This window comes from Lepisma saccharinum, chromosome 9 (assembly GCF_977018435.1).
Source record: "Lepisma saccharinum chromosome 9, izLepSacc3.1, whole genome shotgun sequence".
Lineage (NCBI taxonomy): Eukaryota > Metazoa > Arthropoda > Insecta > Zygentoma > Lepismatidae > Lepisma > Lepisma saccharinum.
In genome coordinates, this window is record NC_139237.1 from 74,420,697 (window position 1) to 74,447,651 (window position 26,955).

At 41.0% G+C, this 26,955-nt stretch overlaps 1 protein-coding gene across 1 annotated transcript in view; it reads right to left on the minus strand.

The window, feature by feature from the left end:
- Positions 1-2,936: 2,936 nt before the first annotated feature.
- Positions 2,937-26,955, minus strand: part of LOC145992480 (multicopper oxidase 3-like) — a 39,108-nt gene continuing 15,089 nt past the window's right edge. The window contains exons 2-12 of the mRNA XM_083128862.1: positions 14,800-15,028; positions 14,325-14,448; positions 13,786-13,956; positions 10,296-10,341; positions 8,535-8,755; positions 7,576-7,780; positions 6,447-6,634; positions 5,012-5,213; positions 4,659-4,877; positions 3,520-3,741; positions 2,937-3,073 (exon numbers count right to left, since the gene is read on the minus strand). Of these exons, the coding sequence (XP_082984988.1) occupies positions 2,937-3,073; positions 3,520-3,741; positions 4,659-4,877; positions 5,012-5,213; positions 6,447-6,634; positions 7,576-7,780; positions 8,535-8,755; positions 10,296-10,341; positions 13,786-13,956; positions 14,325-14,448; positions 14,800-15,028 (1,964 nt within the window). The remainder of the gene's footprint in view (positions 3,074-3,519; positions 3,742-4,658; positions 4,878-5,011; positions 5,214-6,446; positions 6,635-7,575; positions 7,781-8,534; positions 8,756-10,295; positions 10,342-13,785; positions 13,957-14,324; positions 14,449-14,799; positions 15,029-26,955) is intronic.

The following is a 26,955-nucleotide window of genomic DNA, read 5'->3' on the forward strand; positions in this document are numbered from 1 at the left end:
TATTGATTCCAATCGCATAACTGATTGTTGTTACAGTCAATAGCAGTGCTGAAAGAAGGATTATGCTGGTCATTGCAGTAACTTGGGAGTGAGAACTTCATAATGTAGGTATCAGCACATAAGCAATTGGTTGCCTTGAGCTACAAGATAACGTGGATTTCAAAATACACACGTGCATACGTAGGTAATAAAACTTTAACATTAGAAGCTATCTAGACTCCCGCTGTCACTTTCACTAAGACATACATTTTACAAATGGGAAAAGAAACCCGAAATCAAATTTGATTTAAGACAGGCAAGATTAACACTGGTTTTTCAACCCCCATCGAACGACTTCGTATGCTCAGAACTTTATGTATTTACGAAACTGATTTTATTGCTGAAAACATGAAATATGCTGGGCTCTAGTCACATTCAATAAGGTATAGAGTTTAAAGATAGGCTATATACTCCTTTCTCATTGCATCTCGTTAAATTGTAATAGAGTTCACAGAATGTAAATAGAACACGGTGTGGGGGGGGGGGGGCAGAGACAAGTAAGCCTTTAGGAAGGGCCCTCAGCCACTGACATAGTAGAGGGTTCGTATATGCGTATGTAAAAAAATAAACTACAAAATCATAATGTAAACACTATTATATGTTCATTTCGTTTTCATTCTTGCCTTATAATCTAAGGTCCCGGGTTTGATACTAGGTGGAGGCAAATGGCACAGTGTTTCGGATTCTACTTAAAACTGTAGGTCCAGTCCCGATTAGCCTATCTGAGCATAAAGTGAACTTAAAACAACAAATCGATCACTCAATCAATGTCATGTACCCCTAGTACATATTTAATTGCAAAACCGGGAATGTTCAATATCATATTGTTACTTTAACTTTAAAAGTAGCAATATTTAATCATATCCAATAACATAATTGTTTTCTTTACTATTCATTGCATTTTGACACTGTAGTGAATTTGCATTGTTTCCATATCATATTTCATTCTATAAGTAAATAAATGATATATGTTAAGTATTTTTCATACAAATATTTGGAACACTATATTTATGTAGTAGCTACTTTGTTTATAATTTCAGTAATTTTGGATATGTTTAAATATGTCAAAATAAGATAAGAATGCAGGCTATATCAGATTAGTTACCTACTTAATTGGAAACACCAGCATCCTATAAACTCGTAAAAAAACTCACCGAAACTATTATTTTTATCAAGTGCGGTGTCAATTCTGGGGCCGGCTCTTGCTGTCATGATCCTCTTTCCGTATTTAGTGCGTTTTCTAGAAGAAAAAAAAATACATATCAACAACAAGGGTAAATTTACAATACATGGCTGCGACCACACAGGATAACATATTTTTTTCTAGGGCTGGTATCGCTATAACAAGGTCTCATTCAGCAGTCATTAAGAAAAGCTGGTTGCCAGATTTTAAATTTATTAGTGCCAAACGGCGATACTGCGAACAGTGCTCGTGCTTAACAATAGGTAATAATTACACAATTGTAATAACCAAGTTGGCGCGAGAAACGAATGTTATCGATATCACATAAACAAAAGGCCTCGCGTTCCCTAAAGGCTGCTCTGGATAGGGCCCCACATATTTTCGATGTCGTCCATCTTGGAGGTGATGTGATCAGCCACGATGCGGTCGTCTTTACACACACCCCCTTCCCGCCGGTACCATTTCATTTGAGGCTGGGTGGGCCCTAGACAACCTGAATTGCAATCCACAGACATACACATAGACATACGTAAGTTACCAAACTATCCTATTAGAAACTATATGGATTCCCGCTGTCACTTATCACGATGACTTGGCTTTGCAAATGAGAGATGGAAAGTGAAAACAAATTTGATTAATTTATTCAGATTAGATTAGCACAATATCGAACAAGTTACTATGTCTAGAATTTTATGTATTTGGTCAACTGGTTTTATTGTTAAAAGCAGATAATATGCTGGATTTCAGTCAGACTCAACAATTCCCCGTTGCATCTTGTTAAATCGTAATGGTTCCTAAGGTGTCAGTAGGTCACGTTAGGGAGATTAATTCTTAGGTGGACTAATCGAAATATTGTTAGCCTCTTTCTATATCCACAAAAAATAATCTTTCCATATCAAGTAGTTCTGTGACAAATTCGTCAAATCTATGAAAACTCTCTCTCTCTCTCTCTCTCTCTCTCTCTCTCACACACACACACACACACACACACACACACGCACACACACAGATGGTAGGTGTGCAGGAGCTATTATCTGATATATAATTTATTGTTAATAGGCGTACAATATGTACAGGCACGGGTACTTCTGGGTTATAACAATTTGTTGAGTTACATCCTAGAAGTGTCCTGCTCTGTGCAAATATAAACTATTTGCAATTTCTTTAAGCAATATATTTTGCCAATTTTTCGTGTCAAATTGCGGAGATTACAGGGGGTAAAAGTATGTAGAGATTCCGGTGAGTGTATCACATCATTATCATTATTCTCGACTTATTGGTTTACCTCACCTCAACATCTTTATTACTATGAGCTTCTATTACATGATTACAAGTTTTTAAATTTTATGCAACAATTAGTCACGTTTTAGTTTGGATTTAGTTCAGGATGTCTTGATTTATATTTGCGATTGTAGTATATTAGCAACAAATCACTAACCAAAACTCTCAGACTTTCCTAACCAGAAGCTCTACTGCCGTAACAACACCAAAAACCTTCGATCAGTCCCCATCTTGGGCAATACCAATCCAACCTTCAGCATCCTTCATAATATTCCTTAGGTTCATCACAACTTTTCAAAATATTATGTCCTTATTAATTATTACCATTGAATATTACAATATATATTGAATCAAAGTTTAATATAAAACTCTACGACCCTTGCTGAACAATAAGCATTACACACATTTAATAACGATATACTGAATATTGAATTTAAAATATTGGAGGTATGAAGTCCTTGCATCTGGGAAAATTCTCCGGTGGAGGTGCCACTGGACCATCTACATGGAACACCATCTGCATTCCAAATAATCTGTGAAACGATATGTGGCAGTGGAAGTTCCAGAATCCTGAAAATATAAGCGGTATTGTAAGATAATCACGATTTATTGAAACTTCATTCAAATTATGGATCTATAAGGGGTAGAAATTTCAATTCCGACAATGCATTCAAACATGGATATTTCAATACCCTTCAAATGTATTCAAAGCAATTTTCATACAAGTAATGTCTGAGTTTGTGAACCATGTGAACCACATGATGGTAGTTCACGCTTTTTCACACAGTTCCTCTACTTGACAAAGCTGTTATAGTATTTTCTCCGCACCATTTATAGTCGCGCTGTTATATTAGAAAGATTAGAATAATTGGTTTCTACTTTGTTCTACGCTCTACATTCTTATTTCTTACATTCAACATTTATTCAACACAAGAGTATGACCTTTCAAGCTTATCAAGATATATCAGTGACTTTTCACTCGTACTGACTGTCTTTGTAAGCTTGCAGAAACTTACCTGGATTATCAGCCCTGAACCTTATGACGGCATATCCACTGCTTTGCAGGGGAACTGTGTCTTTGTATGTTGGGGCGCCGATATTGCGCTGGTTCAAGCTATGTGCATCCATTCCTCGACCTTGCTCAGCCATCATAAATCCGCCTGTCTTTCTGCCTTGAGAGATGACTTGGAACGTGTAGCCGTGGAGGTGGAAAGGATGAGTCAAATTAGCTCCTTCCACTGGAAAATTGAGAAATGTGAGTGAATTGATTGGTGACATTAACCATATGAAAGGATGAAGTTTTTGTGTTGGATACTTTATACGTAGTGAAATTTAATACAATATACTCTTTCATACTAATACCACAAAAAATAGCACAGTGTGAAGTTCTGAAAACAAATGGCAAAAAAACTGTGTTTTTTTTATGTTCTTTACAAGTTTCGACTAGCAGAAGCTATCATGTTGGCTAGACCCACCTTTCAGCTTTGCTAGGTGTACGCTTTTCCTATCTCAGCAACAGTGGTCTAAGTACATTAAGAAAAGGCTTCAGTACAAGTATCCTTCTGTTTCAGTAAAAATATTCAAAGTATACACTAACGCGGGAATTTTATAGTGAAAAGCTTTTACAGAGTGTGCCCAAAGTCTCTTTGGTTCTCATATCCTTCGATCTCTCTCTCTCTCTCTCTCTCTCTCTCTCTCTCTCTCTCTCTCTACCTCACTCCCTTCCTCTCTCTTGCTCTCTCACTTTGTTGTTCTTTGAAAGGGGAAAATGAATGACAGCTTTTCGTAATGGAGCAGTTACTATTTTTAACAATTAAAAAGAAACTTCATGTAAATTTCTGTATTTTTATTTTGTTACTATTTGTCGTAATTTATAGATTATTGTTGCAACTCAATGAATATTGACTTCCAGAAATGTGCATACTTCGCAGTATGCCTCACTCAATGATCATTCCATTCATAACGCTATTTCAATGTTTCTCCTCTATTCCCCAGTTGTTGATGACAAACATAGAATCCTTACCCAGTATGCAACACCTGTTACAGGGTCGTTTCATCATTCGCAATTTGAGACTTTTAGTAACGGCCACCATATTTTCACCTCTATGCATGTTTGAAAGATGTACTCTAAGGAAACAACATGTTTGACACTTACTTGTATCCACTATGACAACCTGAACAACGGAATTGTAGGGGATGTGCTCCACGTAGGTGCAGAAGCAGAGGGGCATATTCTGGCATTCAGGAGGCCGTTCTCTCTGGGTGCAGAAGGTTTTCGGGTCAGCATCTTTCAATTGTGAGAGCAGAGGGGCTGTTGGCTGCACGTAGGAAATATCAGCCCCCATCGTGGGAGTGACAGGCATCGAAGTAGGTCCTGGAACGAAGACATTGTGCTAGAAACTAGTAACAGAGAATATTAACACTCAATTCGTGTTCTGATCCTTATTTCATGCATACGTTACAGCAAATAAACATCATTCGCATCATAGAAGAATCATGAGGACTTACTTATGAATTGATAGTACTGTCCTGTTACAAAAAGCTGGTCAGTCATGTACTCGTGGAACCCAATCGGAATGTACAGGCTAATATTAACAAGCTGAGTGCTGAGGTCCTCCCTGGTAGTTCCTCCGTAGCTCAAATCCTGAACACACAGCTTGTTGTGGCTCCTCTTCGGATCGTCGCAGACCTCATCCAAGGAATTCATCACCTGTGGGGAAAGAGCATATCACATTCCTTGACTCTAAGAAATAATAACTTGCATGAGACTTAAAGCTGTGTATGGACACAATTGGTTTGCTGGGATGAGAAGAAGCCGAGCAGATGATGCTGAGATTGGCGTATGCCGTCGCTCAAATTCACACTTCTCGAAAACATATGCGTCCACTAGTTGAATCACGGAGGATCATATACAGAAAAAAATACTATTGAATAATAACACATCACATAGTTTTAATAACAATCATATGACAAATAATACCTGACATACTCAATAAGAAGTATGTCTCCTCTAACAGAGAATCCCCATTGACGAAGGCTTGACATACTCAGAACAAGAGTGTAGAGTAATTCCTGTAGCAGAGATTACCTCTCTTCTAGCCTGAATACTCCCTGGAGGCGTTTGCTTCTGGGCTAAAGTCTCCCCAAAACATTCCAAGCAGATTCTTTTAGGTTAAGATCAAAGGAGTGAGCTGGACACTCCATTCGGTGGACATCTCGCGGAAGGCCAATCACTGCCATTTGATTTAAATTATTTTACTTTGCATTACTGCCACTTTTGGCTATTCGGGAAGATGAGGATGATTGGTGATAAAATGAAATGGATGAATGGACAATCACAAGCACACCTGGACAGAACAGAACTCAAGCCCCACAGAAGATTACATAGTAGTTGCGAGTTTAAACGCCAGAGTCTCGGTCTGCAAAATGCAGTCCAGGGTGTACTACGTGGAAAAGAAATTAATATTTGGGTCTTCACAAAGGGTTACCCCACAACTGTCACTGGACGATAGGTACGATGTTTAGCGCCTCTATGGAGGAAATCTAGTTCTGTAGCTCTACGAAGCAGGTGGATCGAGGATGATCCCTGTAGAGAAATATTTTTGTGCTTGCGATTCGCAGGTGTCGCTAACATCGCCCCGTTGTAATCAAGGATTCTCGGGTTCGATAGCCGAGACACATGGTGGTTGTAAAATAGTACTTGGCTCCTAATTCAAAGAGTATACTAATTTCACAGAGCAATTATGTACTATGTTCTCTTATGAGCTTCGGATCAGTTTCTCTTCGACTTAAATTCGCTTCACAAATATTCCAAACTGATTCAGCTCGTTCTCTAACAGTCATTTTTTTCATGATTGTGTGATTCAGCTCGTTCTCTAACAGTCATTTTTTTCATGATTGTGGCTCATTCTATACAGTTCGTTACATTAAATCAAGAACTTACCACTCCTTCGCGCATATTGTCGAAGTATCCAGGTGCTTTGGAAAACTGCGACTCCTTAGCCCCTGCGTACATTAGGATTGCAACCTGATTGGGGTAGTTCATCTCAGTGCAAGGTCCTATCCCTTTAACTTGGATCCAATAGGCCCGTGGAATGTCCTTGGTCTCAAGCACAAAATCGTATCTTTCACCTATAATTAAACAATCCAGTGGAAAAATAGTTATTAGTTCGTGGTATGGTATGTTTTTATATACATTTTCTACCCACCAGTATATAACTTGACATATACAAGGTATCATTTTAATGGCGCCCACGGACTGTCGTTTTGAGTTCGATCATTTTTTATATTGTATACTGTTTAGTGTGTCACAGACAAAAAGATAAGAAGGACAAGTGGATAGACTAACCTGTAAATTTCAACCGACCAATGAGATTAGCAAATAATGATATGTAAGCTAAGATACTAAGTCCCATAATACAACTTCCTCTTGAATACGTTGTTTCCTCACTGTTTCTTGTATCGCTAGTTTACTTCCCGTTTGGTTACTGAACGTGTTCCTCGCTTTGTTTTAGAGCACATAATGCGGCTGGTTGTGGCTATGTCATATTTCACATAATATGTGTGTTCCTTGCAACCCTGGCAACACAGAAAATAACGTCACAGATGCGATCAAATGTGTTGGGTTGCCAGCATAAAGGCTGCAAAACGGGCCTTTTCTAAACGTGTGTAGCACCGAAACGACACCAACGGTAAAAAATGTTACTTAGAAAAGTAGTTTGTTTTGACGTCTTCTATACATTTCTGTGGTCCGTGGACGTCATTAAAATGACACCCAGTATTGCACCACTGGGTTCAGTGTTGTCAACAGAATAAAAAACTTACGTGGAATCCTGGCGTCAACCAACTTAAGGAATAGCAAAATCACCTCACCTTTTAACATTTTGTATTGAGTTGATTTTCCACACAGAGATCCGTAGCACCAAAGACAGACGGAACCATGAAGAATCGTGAACTTACATAATTATCTTTTAAGATAGCAGTACCCATCTCCCTATAAAATCTGACAAGCAGACGCTACTATCATTAGACCATGTAAAACAGGAATGAAAAGTGAAGAGAGATTGATTTACCTGAGAATGTAACTAGCGTGTCTATGTACACTGGCTGTATAGGTTCCCCGTCCGTTGCTATGAGCAGCATCCTGTGGTTCTGGATCTGAAGCTGCAGGGGGCAAGCGAGCCCACCCGCATTGACAACTCGAAAGCGGTATTTCGTGTTGGGATTCACATAGTAAACGTGGTAAGGTCCTTTCGCGATCCTGTTGAGGGCGATATCCTGGAATATAAAAGGTCATGTGATCATCTACATATATGCATCTGAGTAAAGAGCTGTGTTCACCATTTCACAAGTTAAACAAATGTATGTTTTAATTTGCATGAGAAACATGTTTGCACAGTAGGAAAAAATCTGTTGAATCTTTTTGCGAGTTTGCAATGAGAGGATACCTCGAGACAGAGGTGATATGGGACGACTATAATTGCCAATCACATTAGATGTAAACCAAGCAGTAAAGTTATATTAGCTTTATTGTTGAGCGTACATATCCTTACTGGCGGTTTTCTATAAGTTGGTACCCCAAACTAAGACAGGGTACCTACATTTTGTAAGAACATTCTTATAGCAGAATCCGCAATACCATTACAACACAATCACAGGAGCTGTGCAATATTGTCTGAGACTTCAGATAGTTCAACTAAGCGGGTTATCACACATCAGTGTTGTGAATGAGTAGCCTCTAGTTTGAGCTTGTTCTGAAGTCTTCCTCCATACATTGTAACAACGTAAAGCGAAGATCAAGTTGAAAATTGGTGCCAGCGTACGCTATCTTTCCAGTCTTGTAATACCGGAACTATAAGTAATCTTTGCAGTCAGCTAGGTAAAGGGTTATCACATTGGAATATCCTCCTCAACAGCAGGAAATAAAAAAAAAATAACTGACGGTGCTATATTGGCGAAACGTCAATATATTCACTTGTTAGTTCAAGCTAACATGTCTCAAATGTACCTTATGACGAACCCTTGTACATACCACGTATCTTCCTCTGCCGTTGATGAGAATACTGCGTGCTTCCAGATTGGTACTCCGTAATCTGCGTCCTGGATATATGTTTTCTCCGAGTTCGTGAAGAGTATCCTGGATGTAGATATAGTGCTCAGGCAAATCGTAGTCGTAGTATTTGCTGAGAGGGTCCAAATCCGTGCGCTCCCTTATGATAAGCGGACCGCTTATCCCATCGATGATCTGGAATCCTGCAAAATGTTAGGAAACTATTGACAGACGTTTGAACGACAACAAAGAAGAAACAATGCAACAGTATCAAGCTGTCTGAAGATTGTACATTTTAGGATGTTAAATAACCTGATATCTCAAGTTGCGGCTCTCTTGGAAAACCAAGACTGAACACTACAACAACCAGATCAACAACATCCTAGCTTACCAGTTTTACTTCCATAAGAATCCAAATGACCCCTGGCGACCAATATGAAATATCACCAGGAAATGCAGATATACGAGGGCTTTTTTCTTCAACATCGGATAGGGCATGAAATCTAAACCACAATGAATAGCAAAATTAGTTTATGGACAAAAGTTACGTAAACGTATAATGTACTTTTCAACGTAATCACCAAGAAGATTCAGACATTTATCGTACCGATGCACCAGTTTTCCAATACCCTCTGTTGAGCCAGGTCTGCACGGTGTCCCGAAGCTCCTAATTGGTGTGGAAGCGCCGTCCTCCAAACCACTTGTTTATCGTCGGGGAAAGGTGGAAGTCACTCGGCGCCTGGTTTGGGCTGTAGTAGTGATCAAACACTTCCCAGTGGAATCGTTGAAGAAGGTCTTGGGTTGACGCAGCAACATGCGGTAGGGCATTGTCATGAAGAAAGACAATGCCTCTCCGTTTGTTCTGGATGGCTCTGCGTTGTCTCCGCAATGTCTCACAGTATGCAGCCGCATTGATTGTGGTCCCCGGCTCCATAAAGTCAACCAGTAACACATCTCGCACTTGGCGGGAGAGTCTTCGCGCCCGTAGCTCAGCTTCAACTGAAGCTTTGGCCTTGGCAGTGGTGTTGGTAATGGCAGGGGGATGCCAATCACGCTGCGTGATGTCCTGCTTCCTAGTGATTTACGGGCCAGCTGGCGGCGCCATCGGAGGTTGAAAAAAATAGCCCTCGTATATATAGCATAACAAAATTGTTTCTTGATCACCACACCAGATAGATGATACGAAATGGAAGTGTCCAATAATTTCTTCTTCATAATTTCTAGTTTGAAGTCATACCTTTTAAAAAAAAGAATGAATATTTTTTAAAAAAAACAAAAATTATTTTTGTAGCTCTCCTGAGTGAGAAAATATTACAGTTATAGCAAAACACAAGTTGTATTGACTAAATTTATTTCCTGTGGGGTATTTATTGTTATATGAACGTAATATACGTACATAGGGTTCGTTAGATTCTTGAAATTCAGTAATTAACTGATTTAAAGAAAATTTCGTACTAAATTGTAATTGAAAGAACGGAGAGCTCAACTACAAATTGTGTGTTTCATGCTGTGGAATTCTCAATTGGCACATTTTCTAAAAATATTGTCCAACACCATAGTTGATTTCGACAGAAGTACTGAGATGGTATTCGGAACTTTGTCAAGGAAATTCAGACATGCGAAATATGCGGTAGAACTCATAATTTATGAGATTTACATTCACAGGTCACTTTTAAGACACAGTCTTGGCCTTGGGAACTTTACAGTACGTTTAGTATAAAATATTGATTAAATAGTTTGTACCTGAATGGGCGTGCCAAAAGTACGTTCCCGATTGCATCACTCTGAACTAGGGGTGGCCAGATCCGGATCCTGGCGGATCCGAAATCCGGATCCGGTTGGTTCCGGATCCTTAGGATCCGGATCCTAAAATTTTTCGGATCCGGATCTGCGGATCCGGAATTTTCAGATTCGGATCCGGATCCAGAACTTTCGGATCCGGATCCAGAACTTTCGGATCCGGATCCGGATCTGCGGATCCGGAATTTTCAGATTCGGATCCGGATCCAGAACTTTCGGATCCGGATCCAGAACTTTCGGATCCGGATCCAGAATTTTCGGATCCGGATCCAGAACTTTCAGATCCGGATCAGGTACTTTCGGATCCGGATCCGGTACTTTTGGATCCGGATCCGGAATTTTCGGATCCGGATCCGTTTTGCCATCCCACATGCGCTTCTTTGGAAAGTAAGAATGTGCTTATAACATATTGTTACCTGCTAATATACATATATATATAATATACATACACACATATATATATATATAGTGTGTGTGCTCGCGTGTGCGATTTGTAATTAATTAATACACTTACAATGGAGGTCTAAGTCTCCCCCTCCGATTTCCATGAAACTTGGCAGGTGTATAGACCCCCCCCCCCCATCTCAAATGTCAAGATGAGGAGAAATTGAAGTGGGGATCTGTCCCCGAAACCACGTAAATATGGCATAGGAAGAAACAGGGGGCATACGGCCTCTCTATACACCTGTCAAATTTCATGGGAATCGGAGGGGGACACAGGGGTCAGATGATTCCCACGGCAATTTGTCCTCATCTTGACATTTGAGGGGATTTTGCCCCCTGAAACAGTTTTTAGCTCAAACAAAAAAACACGTAATTCTTCCTTCGGGCCCCTCTATACACCTGCCACGTTTCATGGAAATCGGAGGGGAACTCAGGGGTCAGATCCCCACTTCAATTTGTCCTCATCTTGACATTTGAGAGGAGGTTGCCCCGTAGAACAAATTTTTTGCCGAAACAAAAAAACACGTATTTCTTCATTTGGCCCGTTTATACACACACCTGCCAAGTTTCATGGAAATCTGATAGGGACACAGGGGTCAGATCCCCACTTCAATTTGTCCTCATCTTGACAATTCAGTGGGTTTCGCCCTGTAAAACCGTTTTTTAGCTGAAACAAAAAACAACAACATGTATTTCTTCCTTTGGGCCCCACTATACACCTGCCAAGTTTCATGGAAATCGGAGGGGGACACATAAATCAAATGCCCACTTAAATTTGTCCTCATATTGACATTTGAGGGGGGGGGGTTGGCCCCTAAAATCGTTTTTTAGCCGAAACAAAAAAAACACGTATTTCTTCATTTGGGCCCGTTTATACACACACCTACCAAGTATCATGGAAATCGGAGGGGGACGCAGGGGTCCGATCCTCACTTCAATTTGTCCTCATCTTGACATTTGAGGGGGTTTTGCCCCCTAAAACCGTTTTTTAGCTGAAACAAAAAAAACACTTATTTCTTCCATTGGGCCCCACTATACACCTGCCAAGTTTTATGGAAATGGGAGGGACACAGGGGTCAGATCCTCACTTCAATTTGTCCTCATCTTGACATTTGAGGGGGTTTTGCCCCCTAAAACCGTTTTTTAGCTGAAACAAAAAAACACGTATTTCTTCCATTGGGCCCCACTATACACCTGCCAAGTTTCATGGAAATCGGAAAGACACAGGGGTCAGATCCTCACTTCAATTTGTCCTCATCTTGACATTTGAGGGGGTTTTGCCCCCTAAAACCGTTTTTTAGCTGAAACAAAAAAAAAACACGTATTTCTTCATTTGGGCCCATTTATACACACACCTGCCAAGTATCATGGAAATCGGAGGGGGACACAGGGTCAGATCCTCACTTCAATTTGTCCTCATCTTGACATTTGAGGGGGTTTTGCCCCCTAAAACCGTTTTTTATCTGAAACAAAAAAAAACACGTATTTCTTCCATTGGGCCCCACTATACACCTGCCAAGTTTCATGGAAATCGGAAAGACACAGGGGTCAGATCCTCACTTCAATTTGTCCTCATCTTGACATTTGAGGGGGTTTTGCCCCCTAAAACCGTTTTTTAGCTGAAACAAAAAAAAACACGTATTTCTTCATTTGGGCCCATTTATACACACACCTGCCAAGTATCATGGAAATCGGAGGGGGACACAGGGTCAGATCCTCACTTCAATTTGTCCTCATCTTGACATTTGAGGGGGTTTTGCCCCCTAAAACCGTTTTTTATCTGAAACAAAAAAAAAACACGTATTTCTTCCATTGGGCCCCACTATACACCTGCCAAGTTTCATGGAAATCGGAAAGACACAGGGGTCAGATCCTCACTTCAATTTGTCCTCATCTTGACATTTGAGGGGGTTTTGCCCCCTAAAACCGTTTTTTAGCTTAAACAAAAAAACACCTAATTCTTCCTTTGGGCCCCACTTTACTGCCAAGTTTCATGGAAATCGGAGGGGGATACTTAGATAACCTCCCTTGTTAGTCTTACACTTTGTAATTATTTAACACTGCATATATTATAATGTTTTATTTTAATTTGTAAAACTAACTGTAGAACAATTGTATAATTTTTGTATAACATTTCTATCTTGTTATATGTGTTAAAGGTTTCATCCTGGAATGGAATGTCTCACATTTATGTGTGTTTTCATTTCCAATACATTCGAATGAATACATATTCGTTTCAATGGCATTTACAAAATCACCTCGGACATTTGTGCACGAGTGTGTTAGCCGATGCGTAGCAAAGTATTTTAGTATTTTAGAAACAACACTTGAAAAAAAAAAAAAAAAAGCCGGACCCTGTGGCCGAGCGGTTAGCACATCGCGCTGCGACGCCAAGGGTCCCGGGTTCGAATCCCGCTCGGGCTTGGTTGTTTGTGAATGTCCATTCATCAATTTCATCATTTCATCACTCATCCCCATCTTCGCAAATTAGCCAAGAGGCACAAAACGCGAAGTAAAATAAACTAAATCAATCAATCAATCAAAAACACTTGAAAAAAATTCTTGTAGGACTAAGGTGTGGTAATATTATAATGGGATTGAGATACGAAACTCTCGGATCCGGATCCGGATCCAGATCCGAAACTTTCGGACCCGGATCCGAAATTTTTGGATCCGGATCCGAAACTTTCAGACCCGGATCCGGATCCGCGGATCCGGAACTCTCGGATCCGGATCCAGATCCGAAACTTTCAGACCCGGATCCGGATCCGCGGATCCGGAACTCTCGGATCCGGATCCAGATCCGGAACTTTCGGATCCGGATCCGCGGATCCGGAACTCTCGGATCCGGATCCAGATCCGAAACTTTCAGATCCGGATCCGGATCCGGAATTTTCGGATCCGGATCCAGATCCGTAACTTTTGGATCCGGATCCGGATCCGAACGGATCCGGATTTTTCGGATCCGGATCCGTTTGGCCATCCCTACTCTGAACCTGTACCTGAAGGTTGTACCCGGGAGAATAGGGCATTGGGTCACCATCGGTACGCCGTCCATATAAGGAGTACCTCTCTGTAGAATGCCATGCCAATGGATAGATGTCGCTGGACCTATCAGATTGTTGACGACATTAACCACAATCGTATCACCTTTACAAACCTGTAAGCGAAAACAAAAATAAAGTTTTGATTTATTAAAAAAGTGGCTCCAGTTTCGAACTTATAAAGCTATAACATACCACAATTGCAACCGAATGCTATCTAGAAAGTGTAGAAAACTTTCATGTACAATTTCTCTCGTTGTTATTGTTAGAAATTAACATATAAGTACGAGGTAGGGTCGAAAAATAGTTGCAGTTTTGGGCTGTTTTACCGTATGTTAGAAGTACTACTTGTTTATATCACCTCATCAATATACAAGTCTTGCTGTCTTACAAGGCCTATACATAGATTGTAAGATGTTTTACTACCCTTAGAACATGCTCCATAATACACACATCATAGTGTATAATTTTGCAGTGAACTAACCTGTATTTCTGGCCCTGGTATCTGCCTGTTGACTGTTCTCACCGCGTACTCATAGCCGTCTCCTGAGACGCACTGAGGTCGGTCACAGTCGTAGTTGTTGGTGACGGAACAATTTGCACAGGCGCTGAAAAGTAGTAACTACTGTTTATATAGATAATGAATAAAAGCATAAATATTGTCTGTCCCTCTCATAAAATCCAGTTTATAGGATGTTTATGCTTAGATTAGAAATATTTATCCCCCTTCTAGACAAGCGTAGTTCAAATTTGAACTTTTGCAATTTTCGTCTGATTTTTTCTCGTCTTAAATTTAAATATTTCTACAACTTCACTTTCTGAATTGAAAGTTAGAATTTGCTTCCTCTGCTTAGGTGTGAACTTAGAAATTTCCTGATTGACCTCTCGGGAATGGAATTTGACATTTCCTCGTTAGGTAATTTGTAAATTCAGAGTGTATAAGCAGAGTTCGAACTTACTCCGTTAACGTTAGGTATTCCTCCACGACGAATTTAAAGAAGCAAATTCTGGGCCTCTTTGTGGAGCAAGTCCTCAGGCACTCAGCTCCTGCAACTATCGGTGGCTTACTACTGCCATACCCAGGTCTATACCCATATCCACCCCTTCCTTCTCCGTTGAAGGAGGAGATGATCTCCTGCAAGTCATCCGACACTACGTACTCCTCTGTCAAACCGTCCTCTGAAAATTCTGAAATGCAAAAAGAGAGATGGCACTTGTTATATGGACAAGGATTGTACAGTATTCTACACACATTTCGCTGAGTAATGTTTTGTTGTATCTTCACTTTTAGTTCGAAGTGAGTTGATGACATTATCGTGTACACGTTAATGAGTCACGTTCCGAAGCGACATATCTGGCTGTCAAGTGGTGTGAATTATTAACATTGGTAAAATGTTTTTACAAATTGTATTGTGTATTTAAAATCCATATAAACCCAACTTCAATCTGCTCTCTTCAAGAGTTAGTACAGACGGACAAAATACCTAGTATTCAGCCAGCGATTTAAAGTGAAATAAACCAAATCGATCAATCAATCAACACTTCTGATAAGTGACTTTTCACATAAGTCATACGATCGTAGAGAAAATCTTTCTTCTAAAGTGTATCTATAGTTGCGGCATTATAACAACACTAATAAAACTTATGAACACTCAGTACTTATTGGTTTACCACTTATCATCTTTGCAAACTACACAGAAGCGAATATAAATATTACTACAACACAACACATCCGTCTATATGAAAGGAAATACTGACTGGCATTCACGACAGACAGGCAGATAGAAAGGTGCCACGTTTTTTCGACGTGGATCTGTTGTCGAAAGTGCGTTGATTAGAGTTAGTTCTATTGGAATGTTCGACAGTGTAATTACCGAAGAGGAACTGGACGAAACATCGAATTGGAAAGCTACCTAATACGTTTGAGCTGGAAGTATATGCATATCCGATTTCGCCGGCAAGTGGTGTGTTACCAACCACTGCACCATCCGCGTTCGAGCGGCACGATAACCAAATGAATACACTATAATCTCGGATGAGCAGACGTGTATTTTAAAATAGAAGAAAATTCCATTGAGGCATCATCTTAAAATTCATACTTACCAGTATCATTATTGCTTCCAATCGCATAACTTATTGTTGTTACAGTCAATAGCAGTGCTGAAAGAAGTATTGTGCTGATTATTGCAGTAACTTGGGAGTGAGAACTTCATAATGTAGGTGTCAGCACATAAGCAATTGGTTGCCTTGAGCTACAAGATAACGTGGATTTCAAAATACACACGTGCATACGTAGGTAATAAAACTTTAACATTAGAAGCTATCTAGACTCCCGCTGTCACTTTCACTAAGACATACATTTTACAAATGGGAAAAGAAACCCGAAATCAAATTTGATTTAAGACAGGCAAGATTAACACTGGTTTTTCAACCCCCATCGAACGACTTCGTATGCTCAGAACTTTATGTATTTACGAAACTGATTTTATTGCTGAAAACATGAAATATGCTGGGCTCTAGTCACATTCAATAAGGTATAGAGTTTAAAGATAGGCTATATACTCCTTTCTCATTGCATCTCGTTAAATTGTAATAGAGTTCACAGAATGTAAATAGAACGCGTTGTGCGGGGGCAGAGACAAGTAAGCCTTTAGGGAGGGCCCTCAGCCACTGACATAGTAGAGGGTTCGTATATGCGTATGTAAAAAAATAAACTACAAAATCATAATGTAAACACTATTATATGTTCATTTCGTTTTCATTCTTGCCTTATAATCTAAGGTCCCGGGTTTGATACTAGGTGGAGGAAAATGGCACAGTGTTTCGGATTCTACTTAAAACTGTAGGTCCAGTCCCGATTAGCCTATCTGAGCATAAAGTGAACTTAAAACAACAAATCGATCACTCAATCAATGTCATGTACCCCTAGTACATATTTAATTGCAAAACCGGGAATGTTCAATATCATATTGTTACTTTAACTTAAAAAGTAGCAATATTTAATCATATCCAATAACATAATTGTTTTCTTTACTATTCATTGCATTTTGACACTGTAGTGAATTTGCATTGTTTCCATATCATATTTCATTCTATAAGTAAATAAATGATATATGTTAAGTATTTTTCATACAAATATTTGGAACACTATATTTATGTAGTAGCTACTTTGTTTATAATTTCAGTAATTTTGGATATGTTTAAATATGTCAAAATAAGATAAGATTAGTTAGTCAGATTAGTTACCTACTTAATTGGAAACACTAGCATCCTATAAACTCGTAAAAACTCACACAAACTATTATTTTTATCAAGTGCGGTGTCAATTCTGGGGCCGGCTCTTGCTGTCATGATCCTCTTTCCGTATTTAGTGCGTTTTCTAGAAGAAAAAAATACATATCAACAACAAGGATAAATTTACAATACATGGCTGCGAACACATAGGATAACATATTTTTTTCTAGGGCTGGTATCGCTATAACAAGGTCTCATTCAGCAGTCATTAAGAAAAGCTGGTTGCCAGATTTTAAAGTTATTAGTGCCAAACGGCGATACTGCGAACAGCGCTCGTGCTTAACAATAGGTAATAATTACACAATTGTAATAACCAGGTTGGCGCGAGAAACGGATGTTATCGATATCACATAGACAAAAAGGCCTCGCGTTCCCCACATATTTTCGATGTCGTCCATCTTGGAGGTGATGTGATCAGCCACGATGCAGTCGTCTTTACACACACCCCCTTCCCTCCGGTACCATTTCATTTGAGGCTGGGTGGGCCCTAAAGCTGCTTCATGTGGGGACAAAGCCGGAAAATTTCCCGTGTGGCAGTCAGGCTAGAATTCACGAGAAATGCAATGGTTTCTTCAACGTATCTTTAATCAGGAATAGTTTATGACTGCATGATTGGTTAAAAATGTATCATTTCCCAGGTATGAGAAAACAGTGACATATAGCCTATACATCACATCACCCTCTTCCCATTTCAATATTTTGAATTGATTTCATTATGGTGGCCACCAATATGGTGGACATCCGGTTGGAACACACCAATGTGGTACCCCCTAAGCCTAACCTGTTTCTATCATGACCAATTGTACCCAGCCTATCTCCTATACTTTTATATGGAGTGTTAAGGGACCGTTATATGTGACTTTGTCAACATGAGATCAAGAATTACACACACACACACACACATAACATTATATATGTATGTGTGTGTGTGTAAAGGTAGGTAGGTAGAGGGGGGGGCCTTTAGTAATATTTTTTTGCGGGGAGGGCAAGATTTGTAGATCCGGCACTGGATATTATATATATATATATATATATATATATATATATATATATATATATATATATATAAAGTGCTCCCCTGTGCTTAGCACCACGCCATGAAGGCGTATAGGGGGTGTGGGGGTAACGCCCCACACTTTCTTGATCCGGTCGTGAGTGGGGGTGATGTGATCAGCATCACGCCCCTGACCGCCTTTACCCCCCAGGGTTTCCCCCAGGTACACATGTTATTCGACGCTGGGTGGGCGCCGGGGTCGCTTCATATACCGCGTGAGGCACCTAAAAGTACCACCTGAAATAGCGAAGAAACCAGAAACAGTAGCAATGTGAGGTTTGCGGGAAACAATAATATCAAATGGGGCTCGTAAATCGGAGGTATGGGGTGGGTCGAAAAATATCGACAAATGGGGCATCTGGAGCAAAGTCATATTTTTTTAAATGGAACGATATACAATAACATGTATAATATAAAATAGCACACGCAGAGAAACACAACGCCGTTGGTCTCATGCATCTACTGCACATAGGAACGAAGATATGGCCATGTGAAAATATGTAAACAAACTAACAAGTGGCCCACTTGACCGTCAGTACCACGGCATGTAAGACTTCTCAGGTGCCTGACAGAATTGCCTTTATGCAGAGCAAGTTTTGATAGCAGGTCCACGAGATCGTGTTAGTTCATAGCAAGCAGTCGTAGTGGTAAGAGCGAAGATTATGGTGTTCACAAACATAGAAAAGGCGGACATGATCCTGATTTATGGGGAATGCCTCAGAAGCCTACCGTGTGTACGCAGAGAGGTATTCGGACAGACGACAGCCATCTCGACGTCTGTTTGGTAAGTTATTTATTTAATTAAGAGACAGCGGAAGTGTAACACCACGAGCATGTGTGCGGAACAAGCCAACTACAGGTGAGGCAGGTGCAACAAATGTTCTCGCCGCTGTTGCTGTGAATCTGCACGTTAGCTCCCGTGAAATTGCCAGGGATGCTGGGATGAGTCAGCGAAGTGTATTGCGCATTCTGCACACACACAAGTTTCACCCATATCATATCTCCCTCCATCAGGAACTTCACGGGAATGATTTTGTGGACCGTGTTCGGTTTTGCACATGGATGTTACGACACGACACACCCGATTTGTCACGTATCCTCTTCACTGACGAGGCAACTTTTACCAATCATGGAAATGTCAACCTAACGAACATGCACTATTGGTCGGTGACAAATCCACATTGGCTTCGCCAAGTGGAACACCAGCGCCCAAGGAGTGTGAACGTGTGGTGTGGTATAGTGGGTGAACATCTCATTGGCCCTTTTTTATACAAGGGACACTGAATGCTGACCGATACATACAGTTTTTACATGAACTGCCTGTACTATTGGAGGACATACCACTTCAGACAAGGAGGGAAATGTGGTACCAACATGACGGGTGCCCAGCTCACAGTGCAAGACGCGCTACAGCATGTGTGGAAAATACATTTCCAAATCGTTGGATTGGACGTGGAGGGCCTGTCAAATGGCCGGCTCGTTCCCCAGATTTGACACCGTTAGACTTTTCCTGTGGGGAAAGCTGAAGGACATTGTCTACCGGGATGTGCCAACAACTCCAGAGAATATGCAACACCGCATTACTGTGGCCTGTAGGGACATTCCCTATGAGATGCTACATTCTGTGCAACGATCTTTGCGTGGGCGCAAAGTGTCCCTTGCCTGTATCGCAGCTGACGGCCACCACTTTGAACACACACTTTGACAGGTTTTTGCTTCTTACGCAGTGGTTCTTTGACATACTGTCATGGTCATTTTCATTATGCTGTAACACTGTCAAATACATGGTGCTGACGATGTCTACTGTATTTTTTCTTCCTTTAACATGTTCTGTCTTCATCTTGTCCAATGGCTTCCGACATCTCATACTTGTACATGCCGTGGTACTGACGGTCAAGTGGGCCACTTGTTAGTTTGTTTACATATTTTCACATGGCCATATCTTCGTTCCTATGTGCAGTAGATGCATGAGACCAACGGCGTTGTGTTTCTCTGCGTGTGCTCTTTTATATTATGCATGTTATTGTATATCGTTCCATTAAAAAAAATATGACTTTGCTCCAGATGCCCCATTTGTCGATATTTTTCGACCCACCCCATACCTCCGATTTACGAGCCCCATTTGATATTATTGTTTCTCGCAAACCTCACATTGCTACTGTTTCTGGTTTCTTCGCTATTTCAGGTGGTACTTTTAGGTGCCTCACGCGGTATATATGAGTGTGTGCGCGTATTATTTATTATTTTCAATAGGGTTACAGTTGATCTTAATTCTCTAAGGAGGACTGGCGCACAAGTCATGGCAACATTGTTTCTTTTCTTAAAGTTAAACTGTGGTACAACAATATGATTGCCTGTTCCGGAGAACGTGGCACCTAGTATGTGAGCACGTCACAAGATGGCAGTGTGATGAACGGTTAGAACCGTAAAGAGGGCAGTGCTAATTCATTTTTGAGTAGACCACCATTGCACGGCCTGAACAGCGTTCCTTTATCAAAATAGCAGTTTTTCGGAAAAGAAATGCCAGAGAATGCCACAGGGAGCTGATGGAAACTATGGAGAATAGTATCCTGCCGTAGTATGCGCCTCTCTTGTTCCTGCAAAGCGTAGCATATCCGTTCGATTGAGAAATATTGACCCTGGCAGATCTTGCCAGCTACTGCTCAGAAATGTGTAGGTAAGCCTTTCACAGGAAATGGTAAGAACACTGGCCTTTGGCAAGAGGTGACGAGAGGCCAAGCGAGGATTTAAATAGGTGCGCATGAGAGAGACAGGAGATCTTTTTACCTGGAATCATCGGAGAAGCAGGAGCTACTGGTCTTATTTCTAAACCGAACAGGGTAAGCTAGTCTACACCCTTTTCTGCCATTCGCATTGCTCACTTCAGTCTAAACCGAATCATGAGTTTATTTTAATGTAGTTTAGATAATTGTACCTGGCCCGTTCAGGGCTGTCTCTACCATCAATAGTAATATCGGGAGGGGCAAGTTACATCCCTATTTAAGATCCCCGCGTTCATGTTGGAACGCTACGAAACTTGTATGTTTTCACTTATAAACACATGTGGCGCGATGCTATCTTTAAGAATGTTTCGCTCGCTTCTCTATTCTGCGTCTGTTACACATGATCTGCCTTGTGCATGCATTCAACAGTTCCACACACTGCCCTCTTCCATTTCTATATTTCTGATTTTCGTGCCATTCTCGCGAAAAAAAAAATAGTTACCATGACTTATGTCCCAACCCTCGTATATAAAACAGCCCATTGGCGCACATGCGTAAAGTGTTAAGGTATACAATTAGGTAATTCATAAATATCAGTGTGCATATAAATCTACGGAGTAGGGTAAAAAGCGAAGTTTCTTGGAAAATGTGTGGGAAGTTGCTAAGAAACAATGTTAAGTCTCTACATTGAAAAGACGTATTACTTTACCTCAGCCTGGAACTGAAACAAAACCGAATTGAAACACAGTTGGGGAACATAGAGATCCCCAAAGTTGAAGCCATAAAACCCAACTACAATGGTATGTGCAAAATTAAAGAAAAACTGCATTGCGGCATCTTTCTCATTCATGCCGGTACAGGAAAAGGAACGAACAGTAGAATTCTATGTTTGGTCCCTTTGTTGTGGCAGGCACGTGCTTCGAGAGGGGGTTGACCCCCTTCCTAGAAATTGGCACCATTTAAGTTATAAAAGAAAGTAGAAATAACAAAAATAAAGTTCAGTTAGCATTCCAACAGAAGTAATCAAAGTAAAAACTGCGTTGGAGAGTAGTGAGCAAGTAGAGTCTCGGCATAGTGAGTAATGCCGACCGAAAGTTAAGCCCCTATCACACGGAACTGGATTTCTAGTTGGAATGACCTAGTTGGCGCTGAACTAACTTTCTAGGTAGGAATCATGGCCGCCTGGCCGACTGCTTGACTGGTTTTGGAGGAATAGGACATGTTCTAATTGCTACTTGCTTTCCTCGACTCGATTCTGTGGAACAGCCAATGAGAGCAAAGTTTCGTCATGTGAAGATAATCTGTGAGTGTGCAAAGGTGCGTTTTTGTCTGTGGTTTCCGAGTGTTACTCCAGCAATGTATAACGTATACAGCATGAAAGGCGCGTTGAGTTATACCATCCATGCCGGTTTTTACATTTGAAACAACTAAAATATGCTTCCATACGTGTACAGTAAACGTTGTAACGTATGTATTTAAGCAGCGCCATTGTTTTGTACCTAATAACGTTTTATACGAAACGTCATTCCTCTCGGTTGAATAGTTAACGGTTTTAAAAATGTGAAGTGATACATTGTTTACATCTCACGCGGCCGCCATTACAACTTCCCTCGTATGGGAACAAAAGTCTATCGACAAGTACGCTGATAAGTATCGTGTGAGGCGAAAACCATCAAATTGATAGCAAGTTCAGCGCCAACTAGGGCATACCTACTGGAAATCCAGTTCCGTGTGATGCGGGCTTAAACTAATCTTTCCCAAACTTGTTCTACGATAGTTTCTAATCAGTGGCGTGCCCAGGATTTTAGAAAAGGGGGGTTACGTGTACTCTTTTCAGTAGTTAATCGCAATTTTGCCATCTTTCCTGCCTTTGACAATGTTTTTTTTTTAGATATTCTGGGCCAAAGGGCCAACCCTCACCACCACCCCTCTCTCCCTCGGCTACGCTACTGTTTCTAATGGACGATGGCCAGTCAATTATGAAATATATGCATATATTACAATTTCCAGGGATAGCCTAAAGGGAAAGAACTGAGTAAAAATGCTTAAAAAACACCACACAGCAAATTCGAAGTATGGAGAACACTATTTTACCCCACATGGTTCTATAATACAGTTTTTGTTTTAGGGATATTTTTAAAACTCTCTGCGTCTGTAATTTAGTTCAAGTTATACTTTTGTGTCTGAGTGGTTATGTAATGTAGTGCGCTTCGAGGTCAGGAGTTCTTGGTTTGAATCTTGAGTATAGCATGGGTCTTTTCGTCAATTTCGTCTAATCATCATTCATCTTATCGTTTCGGTTAACCGACAAGGTGCGACCTGAAATAATCAGAATACAAATACAAGTTGCATCCACTGGGATCATAATTCATGTTTATTTCCTTGGTAATGTCACTTTCCCTGTGACAAATCTAGGATGTTCTTCCCAGCTGTGGATTCCAATTTCTCTTTGGAAAAATACTCCTGAGGATTTCTTTCCTATCCGCCTTCTAAATGTGTACAGTTGTAGACTAAAGATAAAGGCGATTTGCGTGAGTGAAATTATGTAACGTTTTTGGTTTTACGTTATCTCCGGAAAGACATGGAAAGAAAATGAACAACTAAAATTGTAATGTTACAGTTTAGTATTTAGAAAATATGCAGTGGGTAGTGGGTGGGGCATTGCAGTAACAGCTCTTGAATCATCAGGATGTATATTTTTAATAATCACCAACTCCCAAGAGTAAAAAATTAGCGATGCAAGGGGGCATGCAGAAACCGTATTTTACCCCACATGGTGTGGGGATCGAACATTAAATTTTTGGATCTGGTACACAATTTTGTATGTACGTTTTGGAAGTCGTAGAGGCTTGTACTGTCGATGGGTGTTATGACCATAATCCTACGTTTCTTCTCTCCTAAAACAAGTATCGGATACTTGAAATAGTAGTGAAGTAAAATGTAGCGCCGACAACTAAATAAGAAACTCGTTGATATTTATATTTTTTTGTCATTTTACGTCGCTTTTCTTCAACGTTTGCTAATCGCGATGATGATGGTGAGTGATGCTGAGATGAAATTGATGAAGGGACACTCATGAAGAACATTCATGCCAGGAGCGTAACGACAATCATGGAGGCCCTGGGGCAGACTTCTCGAATGGGGCCCCAGTTACTGCTATTATAGTGGCTGGATATACGAATACAAAAAATGCGTAATTTTAGCATATGAGGTGTAAGGAAATATAATCATCTTTATTATCATTAAATATGTTTTTGTTTTTGATAAATGCTAGAGACGAATAGTAGAAAATAATAATAAAGTGGATTGATTATTAACAATTCAATTACATGTTTTTGTTATAGATAAAAATTTGAACAAAAGCATCGACTACTTTGTTAAACTTAACCGCCCCCGTGGCGGAGTGGTTAGCACATCGCGCTACAACGCCAAGGGTCCCGGGTTCGAATCCTGACCTGTGCATGGAAGTTTGTTAAACTTAATAGTTTTTGGTTCTGTCGTTTTCAGTGGAAAATCGAGCGAGACCACTAAGACGTTCTTGACTTTATTGTACTTTGTAAATATGTTTTTATTATAATTTTATATTTAGTCAATAGACTAAACTTTTTCCTGTTCCACAAATAGCAAGAGCAGAGCTTCCAATCTATCCTGCTTCTGAGTTGCTCTTAATTTAGTTTTAACTTGTGTAAGCTTGGAGAAAGCTCTCTCTCACACGTGCAGCTTGTGACAGGTATTGATGAAAAGCGCTGTAGTACAGAGTAGAATGCAGTAAATATCTTCTTTCTCCAATGACATCAAAAAATCGAAAATCTATAGACACTCGTTTCATCAGCGATAATGTACACGTTTGTACCAAGTAATGACATTTTCAACTTTTTACAAACTGCCGCTTATTTTCTCTCTTATTGAAATATCTGTATTTAATTCTCTTTGATAAAGCAGCCCATTAGGGTGTGCCTAGGCACACCCGGCACACCCCGTAGCTACGTCTATGATTACAACCTTAGTGACAATGAAGTTCGACCAGTCACAAATATAGGAGTGCGTTGTGAAAGAAGGAGAACACATGCATATGCTGAACATATTTTATTCAGCAGGCTACATGGAACAAAGGAAAACATAAATTTCCGCTGCAACGCAGCAATGTATGGTGTCCACACAAAATAAAACATTTTCGTCCATCTACACGTGACATTGAAGTTCGACCACTGTTAGAGGGGATCCTATTTACCATGGTGTGACGCCGCCCCGTCGGCGAATAACTGTGGCAATGCGTCGGGGCATGCTGCGGTCGAGTCGTTCAAGGTATTCCACATTGATGCGGTGCCATTCCTCCTGCAGGCAGGCGATAAGAGCAGCCACTGTCGTGGGTCCCCTCTGTTGCACACGTCGCTTAAGAACACGCCACACATTCTCAATGGGCGAGAGGTCGGGACTTGATGGTGGCCATGGCAGAGTTCGCACGTGATGGCGAGTCAACCATTCTCTTGTCAGCCGCGCTGTATGAGGCATGGCATTGGCATTGTCGTGTTGAAAGATGAAACGCCGCCTGTGGAACAGGTGCCTTCGCACTGTGGGAAGATGCCGCTCCAGTATGCGTGTATAGGAGTGTGCATTCACAATGCTTTCACAGACGTGTAGTGGGCCAACCCCAGATGCCGTCATGCATCCCCATACCATCACTGACGCAGGTTTCTGTACCCGACGTGCATAACATTTTGCTTCATTCTGTTCCTCCTTCCGACAAACGACTGTTTTCCGTATTTTCCCATACACAACATTGAAAATGGATTCGTCCGTCCACAAAACCCTGTTCCACTGCCGAAATGTCCATCCCCGGTACATTCGTGCCCACCGTAGTCGATTGCCTTTGTTCAACATGGAAAGGAAGGGTTTACGTTTCGCCTTGTACACTCGGTAACCGCATCGCTGTAGGTAACGGCGAAAGGTTCTGGTTGACACTTCAATGTGAAAGCGTTCTTGAGTCCACAGTCGTATTTCGGCCACAGAAACATGATTGTTGGTCTGGATATAGCGCCTAAATATCCGTAGGTCACGCACGCTCAGCAGGCGTTTTCGACTGGGGGCCTTACCTGGCTCTGTAGTACCCGTATTTTGGTGGTGTTTGATGATGCAGTGGACGGTTGACTTGGGTAAGTTCAGTTGGCGCCCTATTTCCCGTTCACTGAGTCCATCCCGTTGCAACTCCACCACTCTTCTCCTCACGGTGTTGTCAATAGGTTTGCCCCTGGCCATGGTGATGATGCACTGCGGTTCCTCGGTGCACAGCACGCGCTTATATACGGCGGACTCCCTTATCGTGTCCGTGACGTCATGCTTATGTCGAATGCGCCACTATCTGAAATTTTCCGTATGGGTTTGGTGCCTGGTCGAAGTTCAATGTCACGCGTATAGTTCTCCGTTTTCGTTCTTTACGTGACCTTGGGTGCAACATGCTGGGATCACGATTCTTGCCTGCTCACACGCCTCCTCTTACACACATGCGTCACTTCTGCGGGTCCCCCATTCCACCGCCTATGCCTCTGTGCATTTAATCACGTATTCCTTTCTGGTCGAACTTCATTGTCACCAAGGTTGTATATCCTCTATTAGGCTACTCTAGCAACATAACAAAGGAACTTATTGATTTTAACATTTAACTTATCTGCCAGTTGTTGTCGTTTGCGTATCGTCTTCGTCCAACAGTGCTTGCAATTCGGCGTCTTGGAATTTTTTCGGCTGGCCCGGGCGATCTTTGTCTTTCAAGTCGAAATCACCACTTTTGAATCGTCGAAACCAACGCACACATGCATCTTACGTTAGGACATTGTCACCGTATGTTTCCACAAGGATACGATGGCTTTCACTCGCGTTTTTCTTTTGATTGAACAAGAAAAGCAGGACGTGTCGCACATGCTCCTTATTTGGTTTGAAGGTCGACATGTTTACCACCTAAACCCAATGTCACGATCACTCGCACTCGGTTGCACATCCACGGCATTTTGACAGGTACTGTCCTGGCAACACACTGACGTAACAGTTGA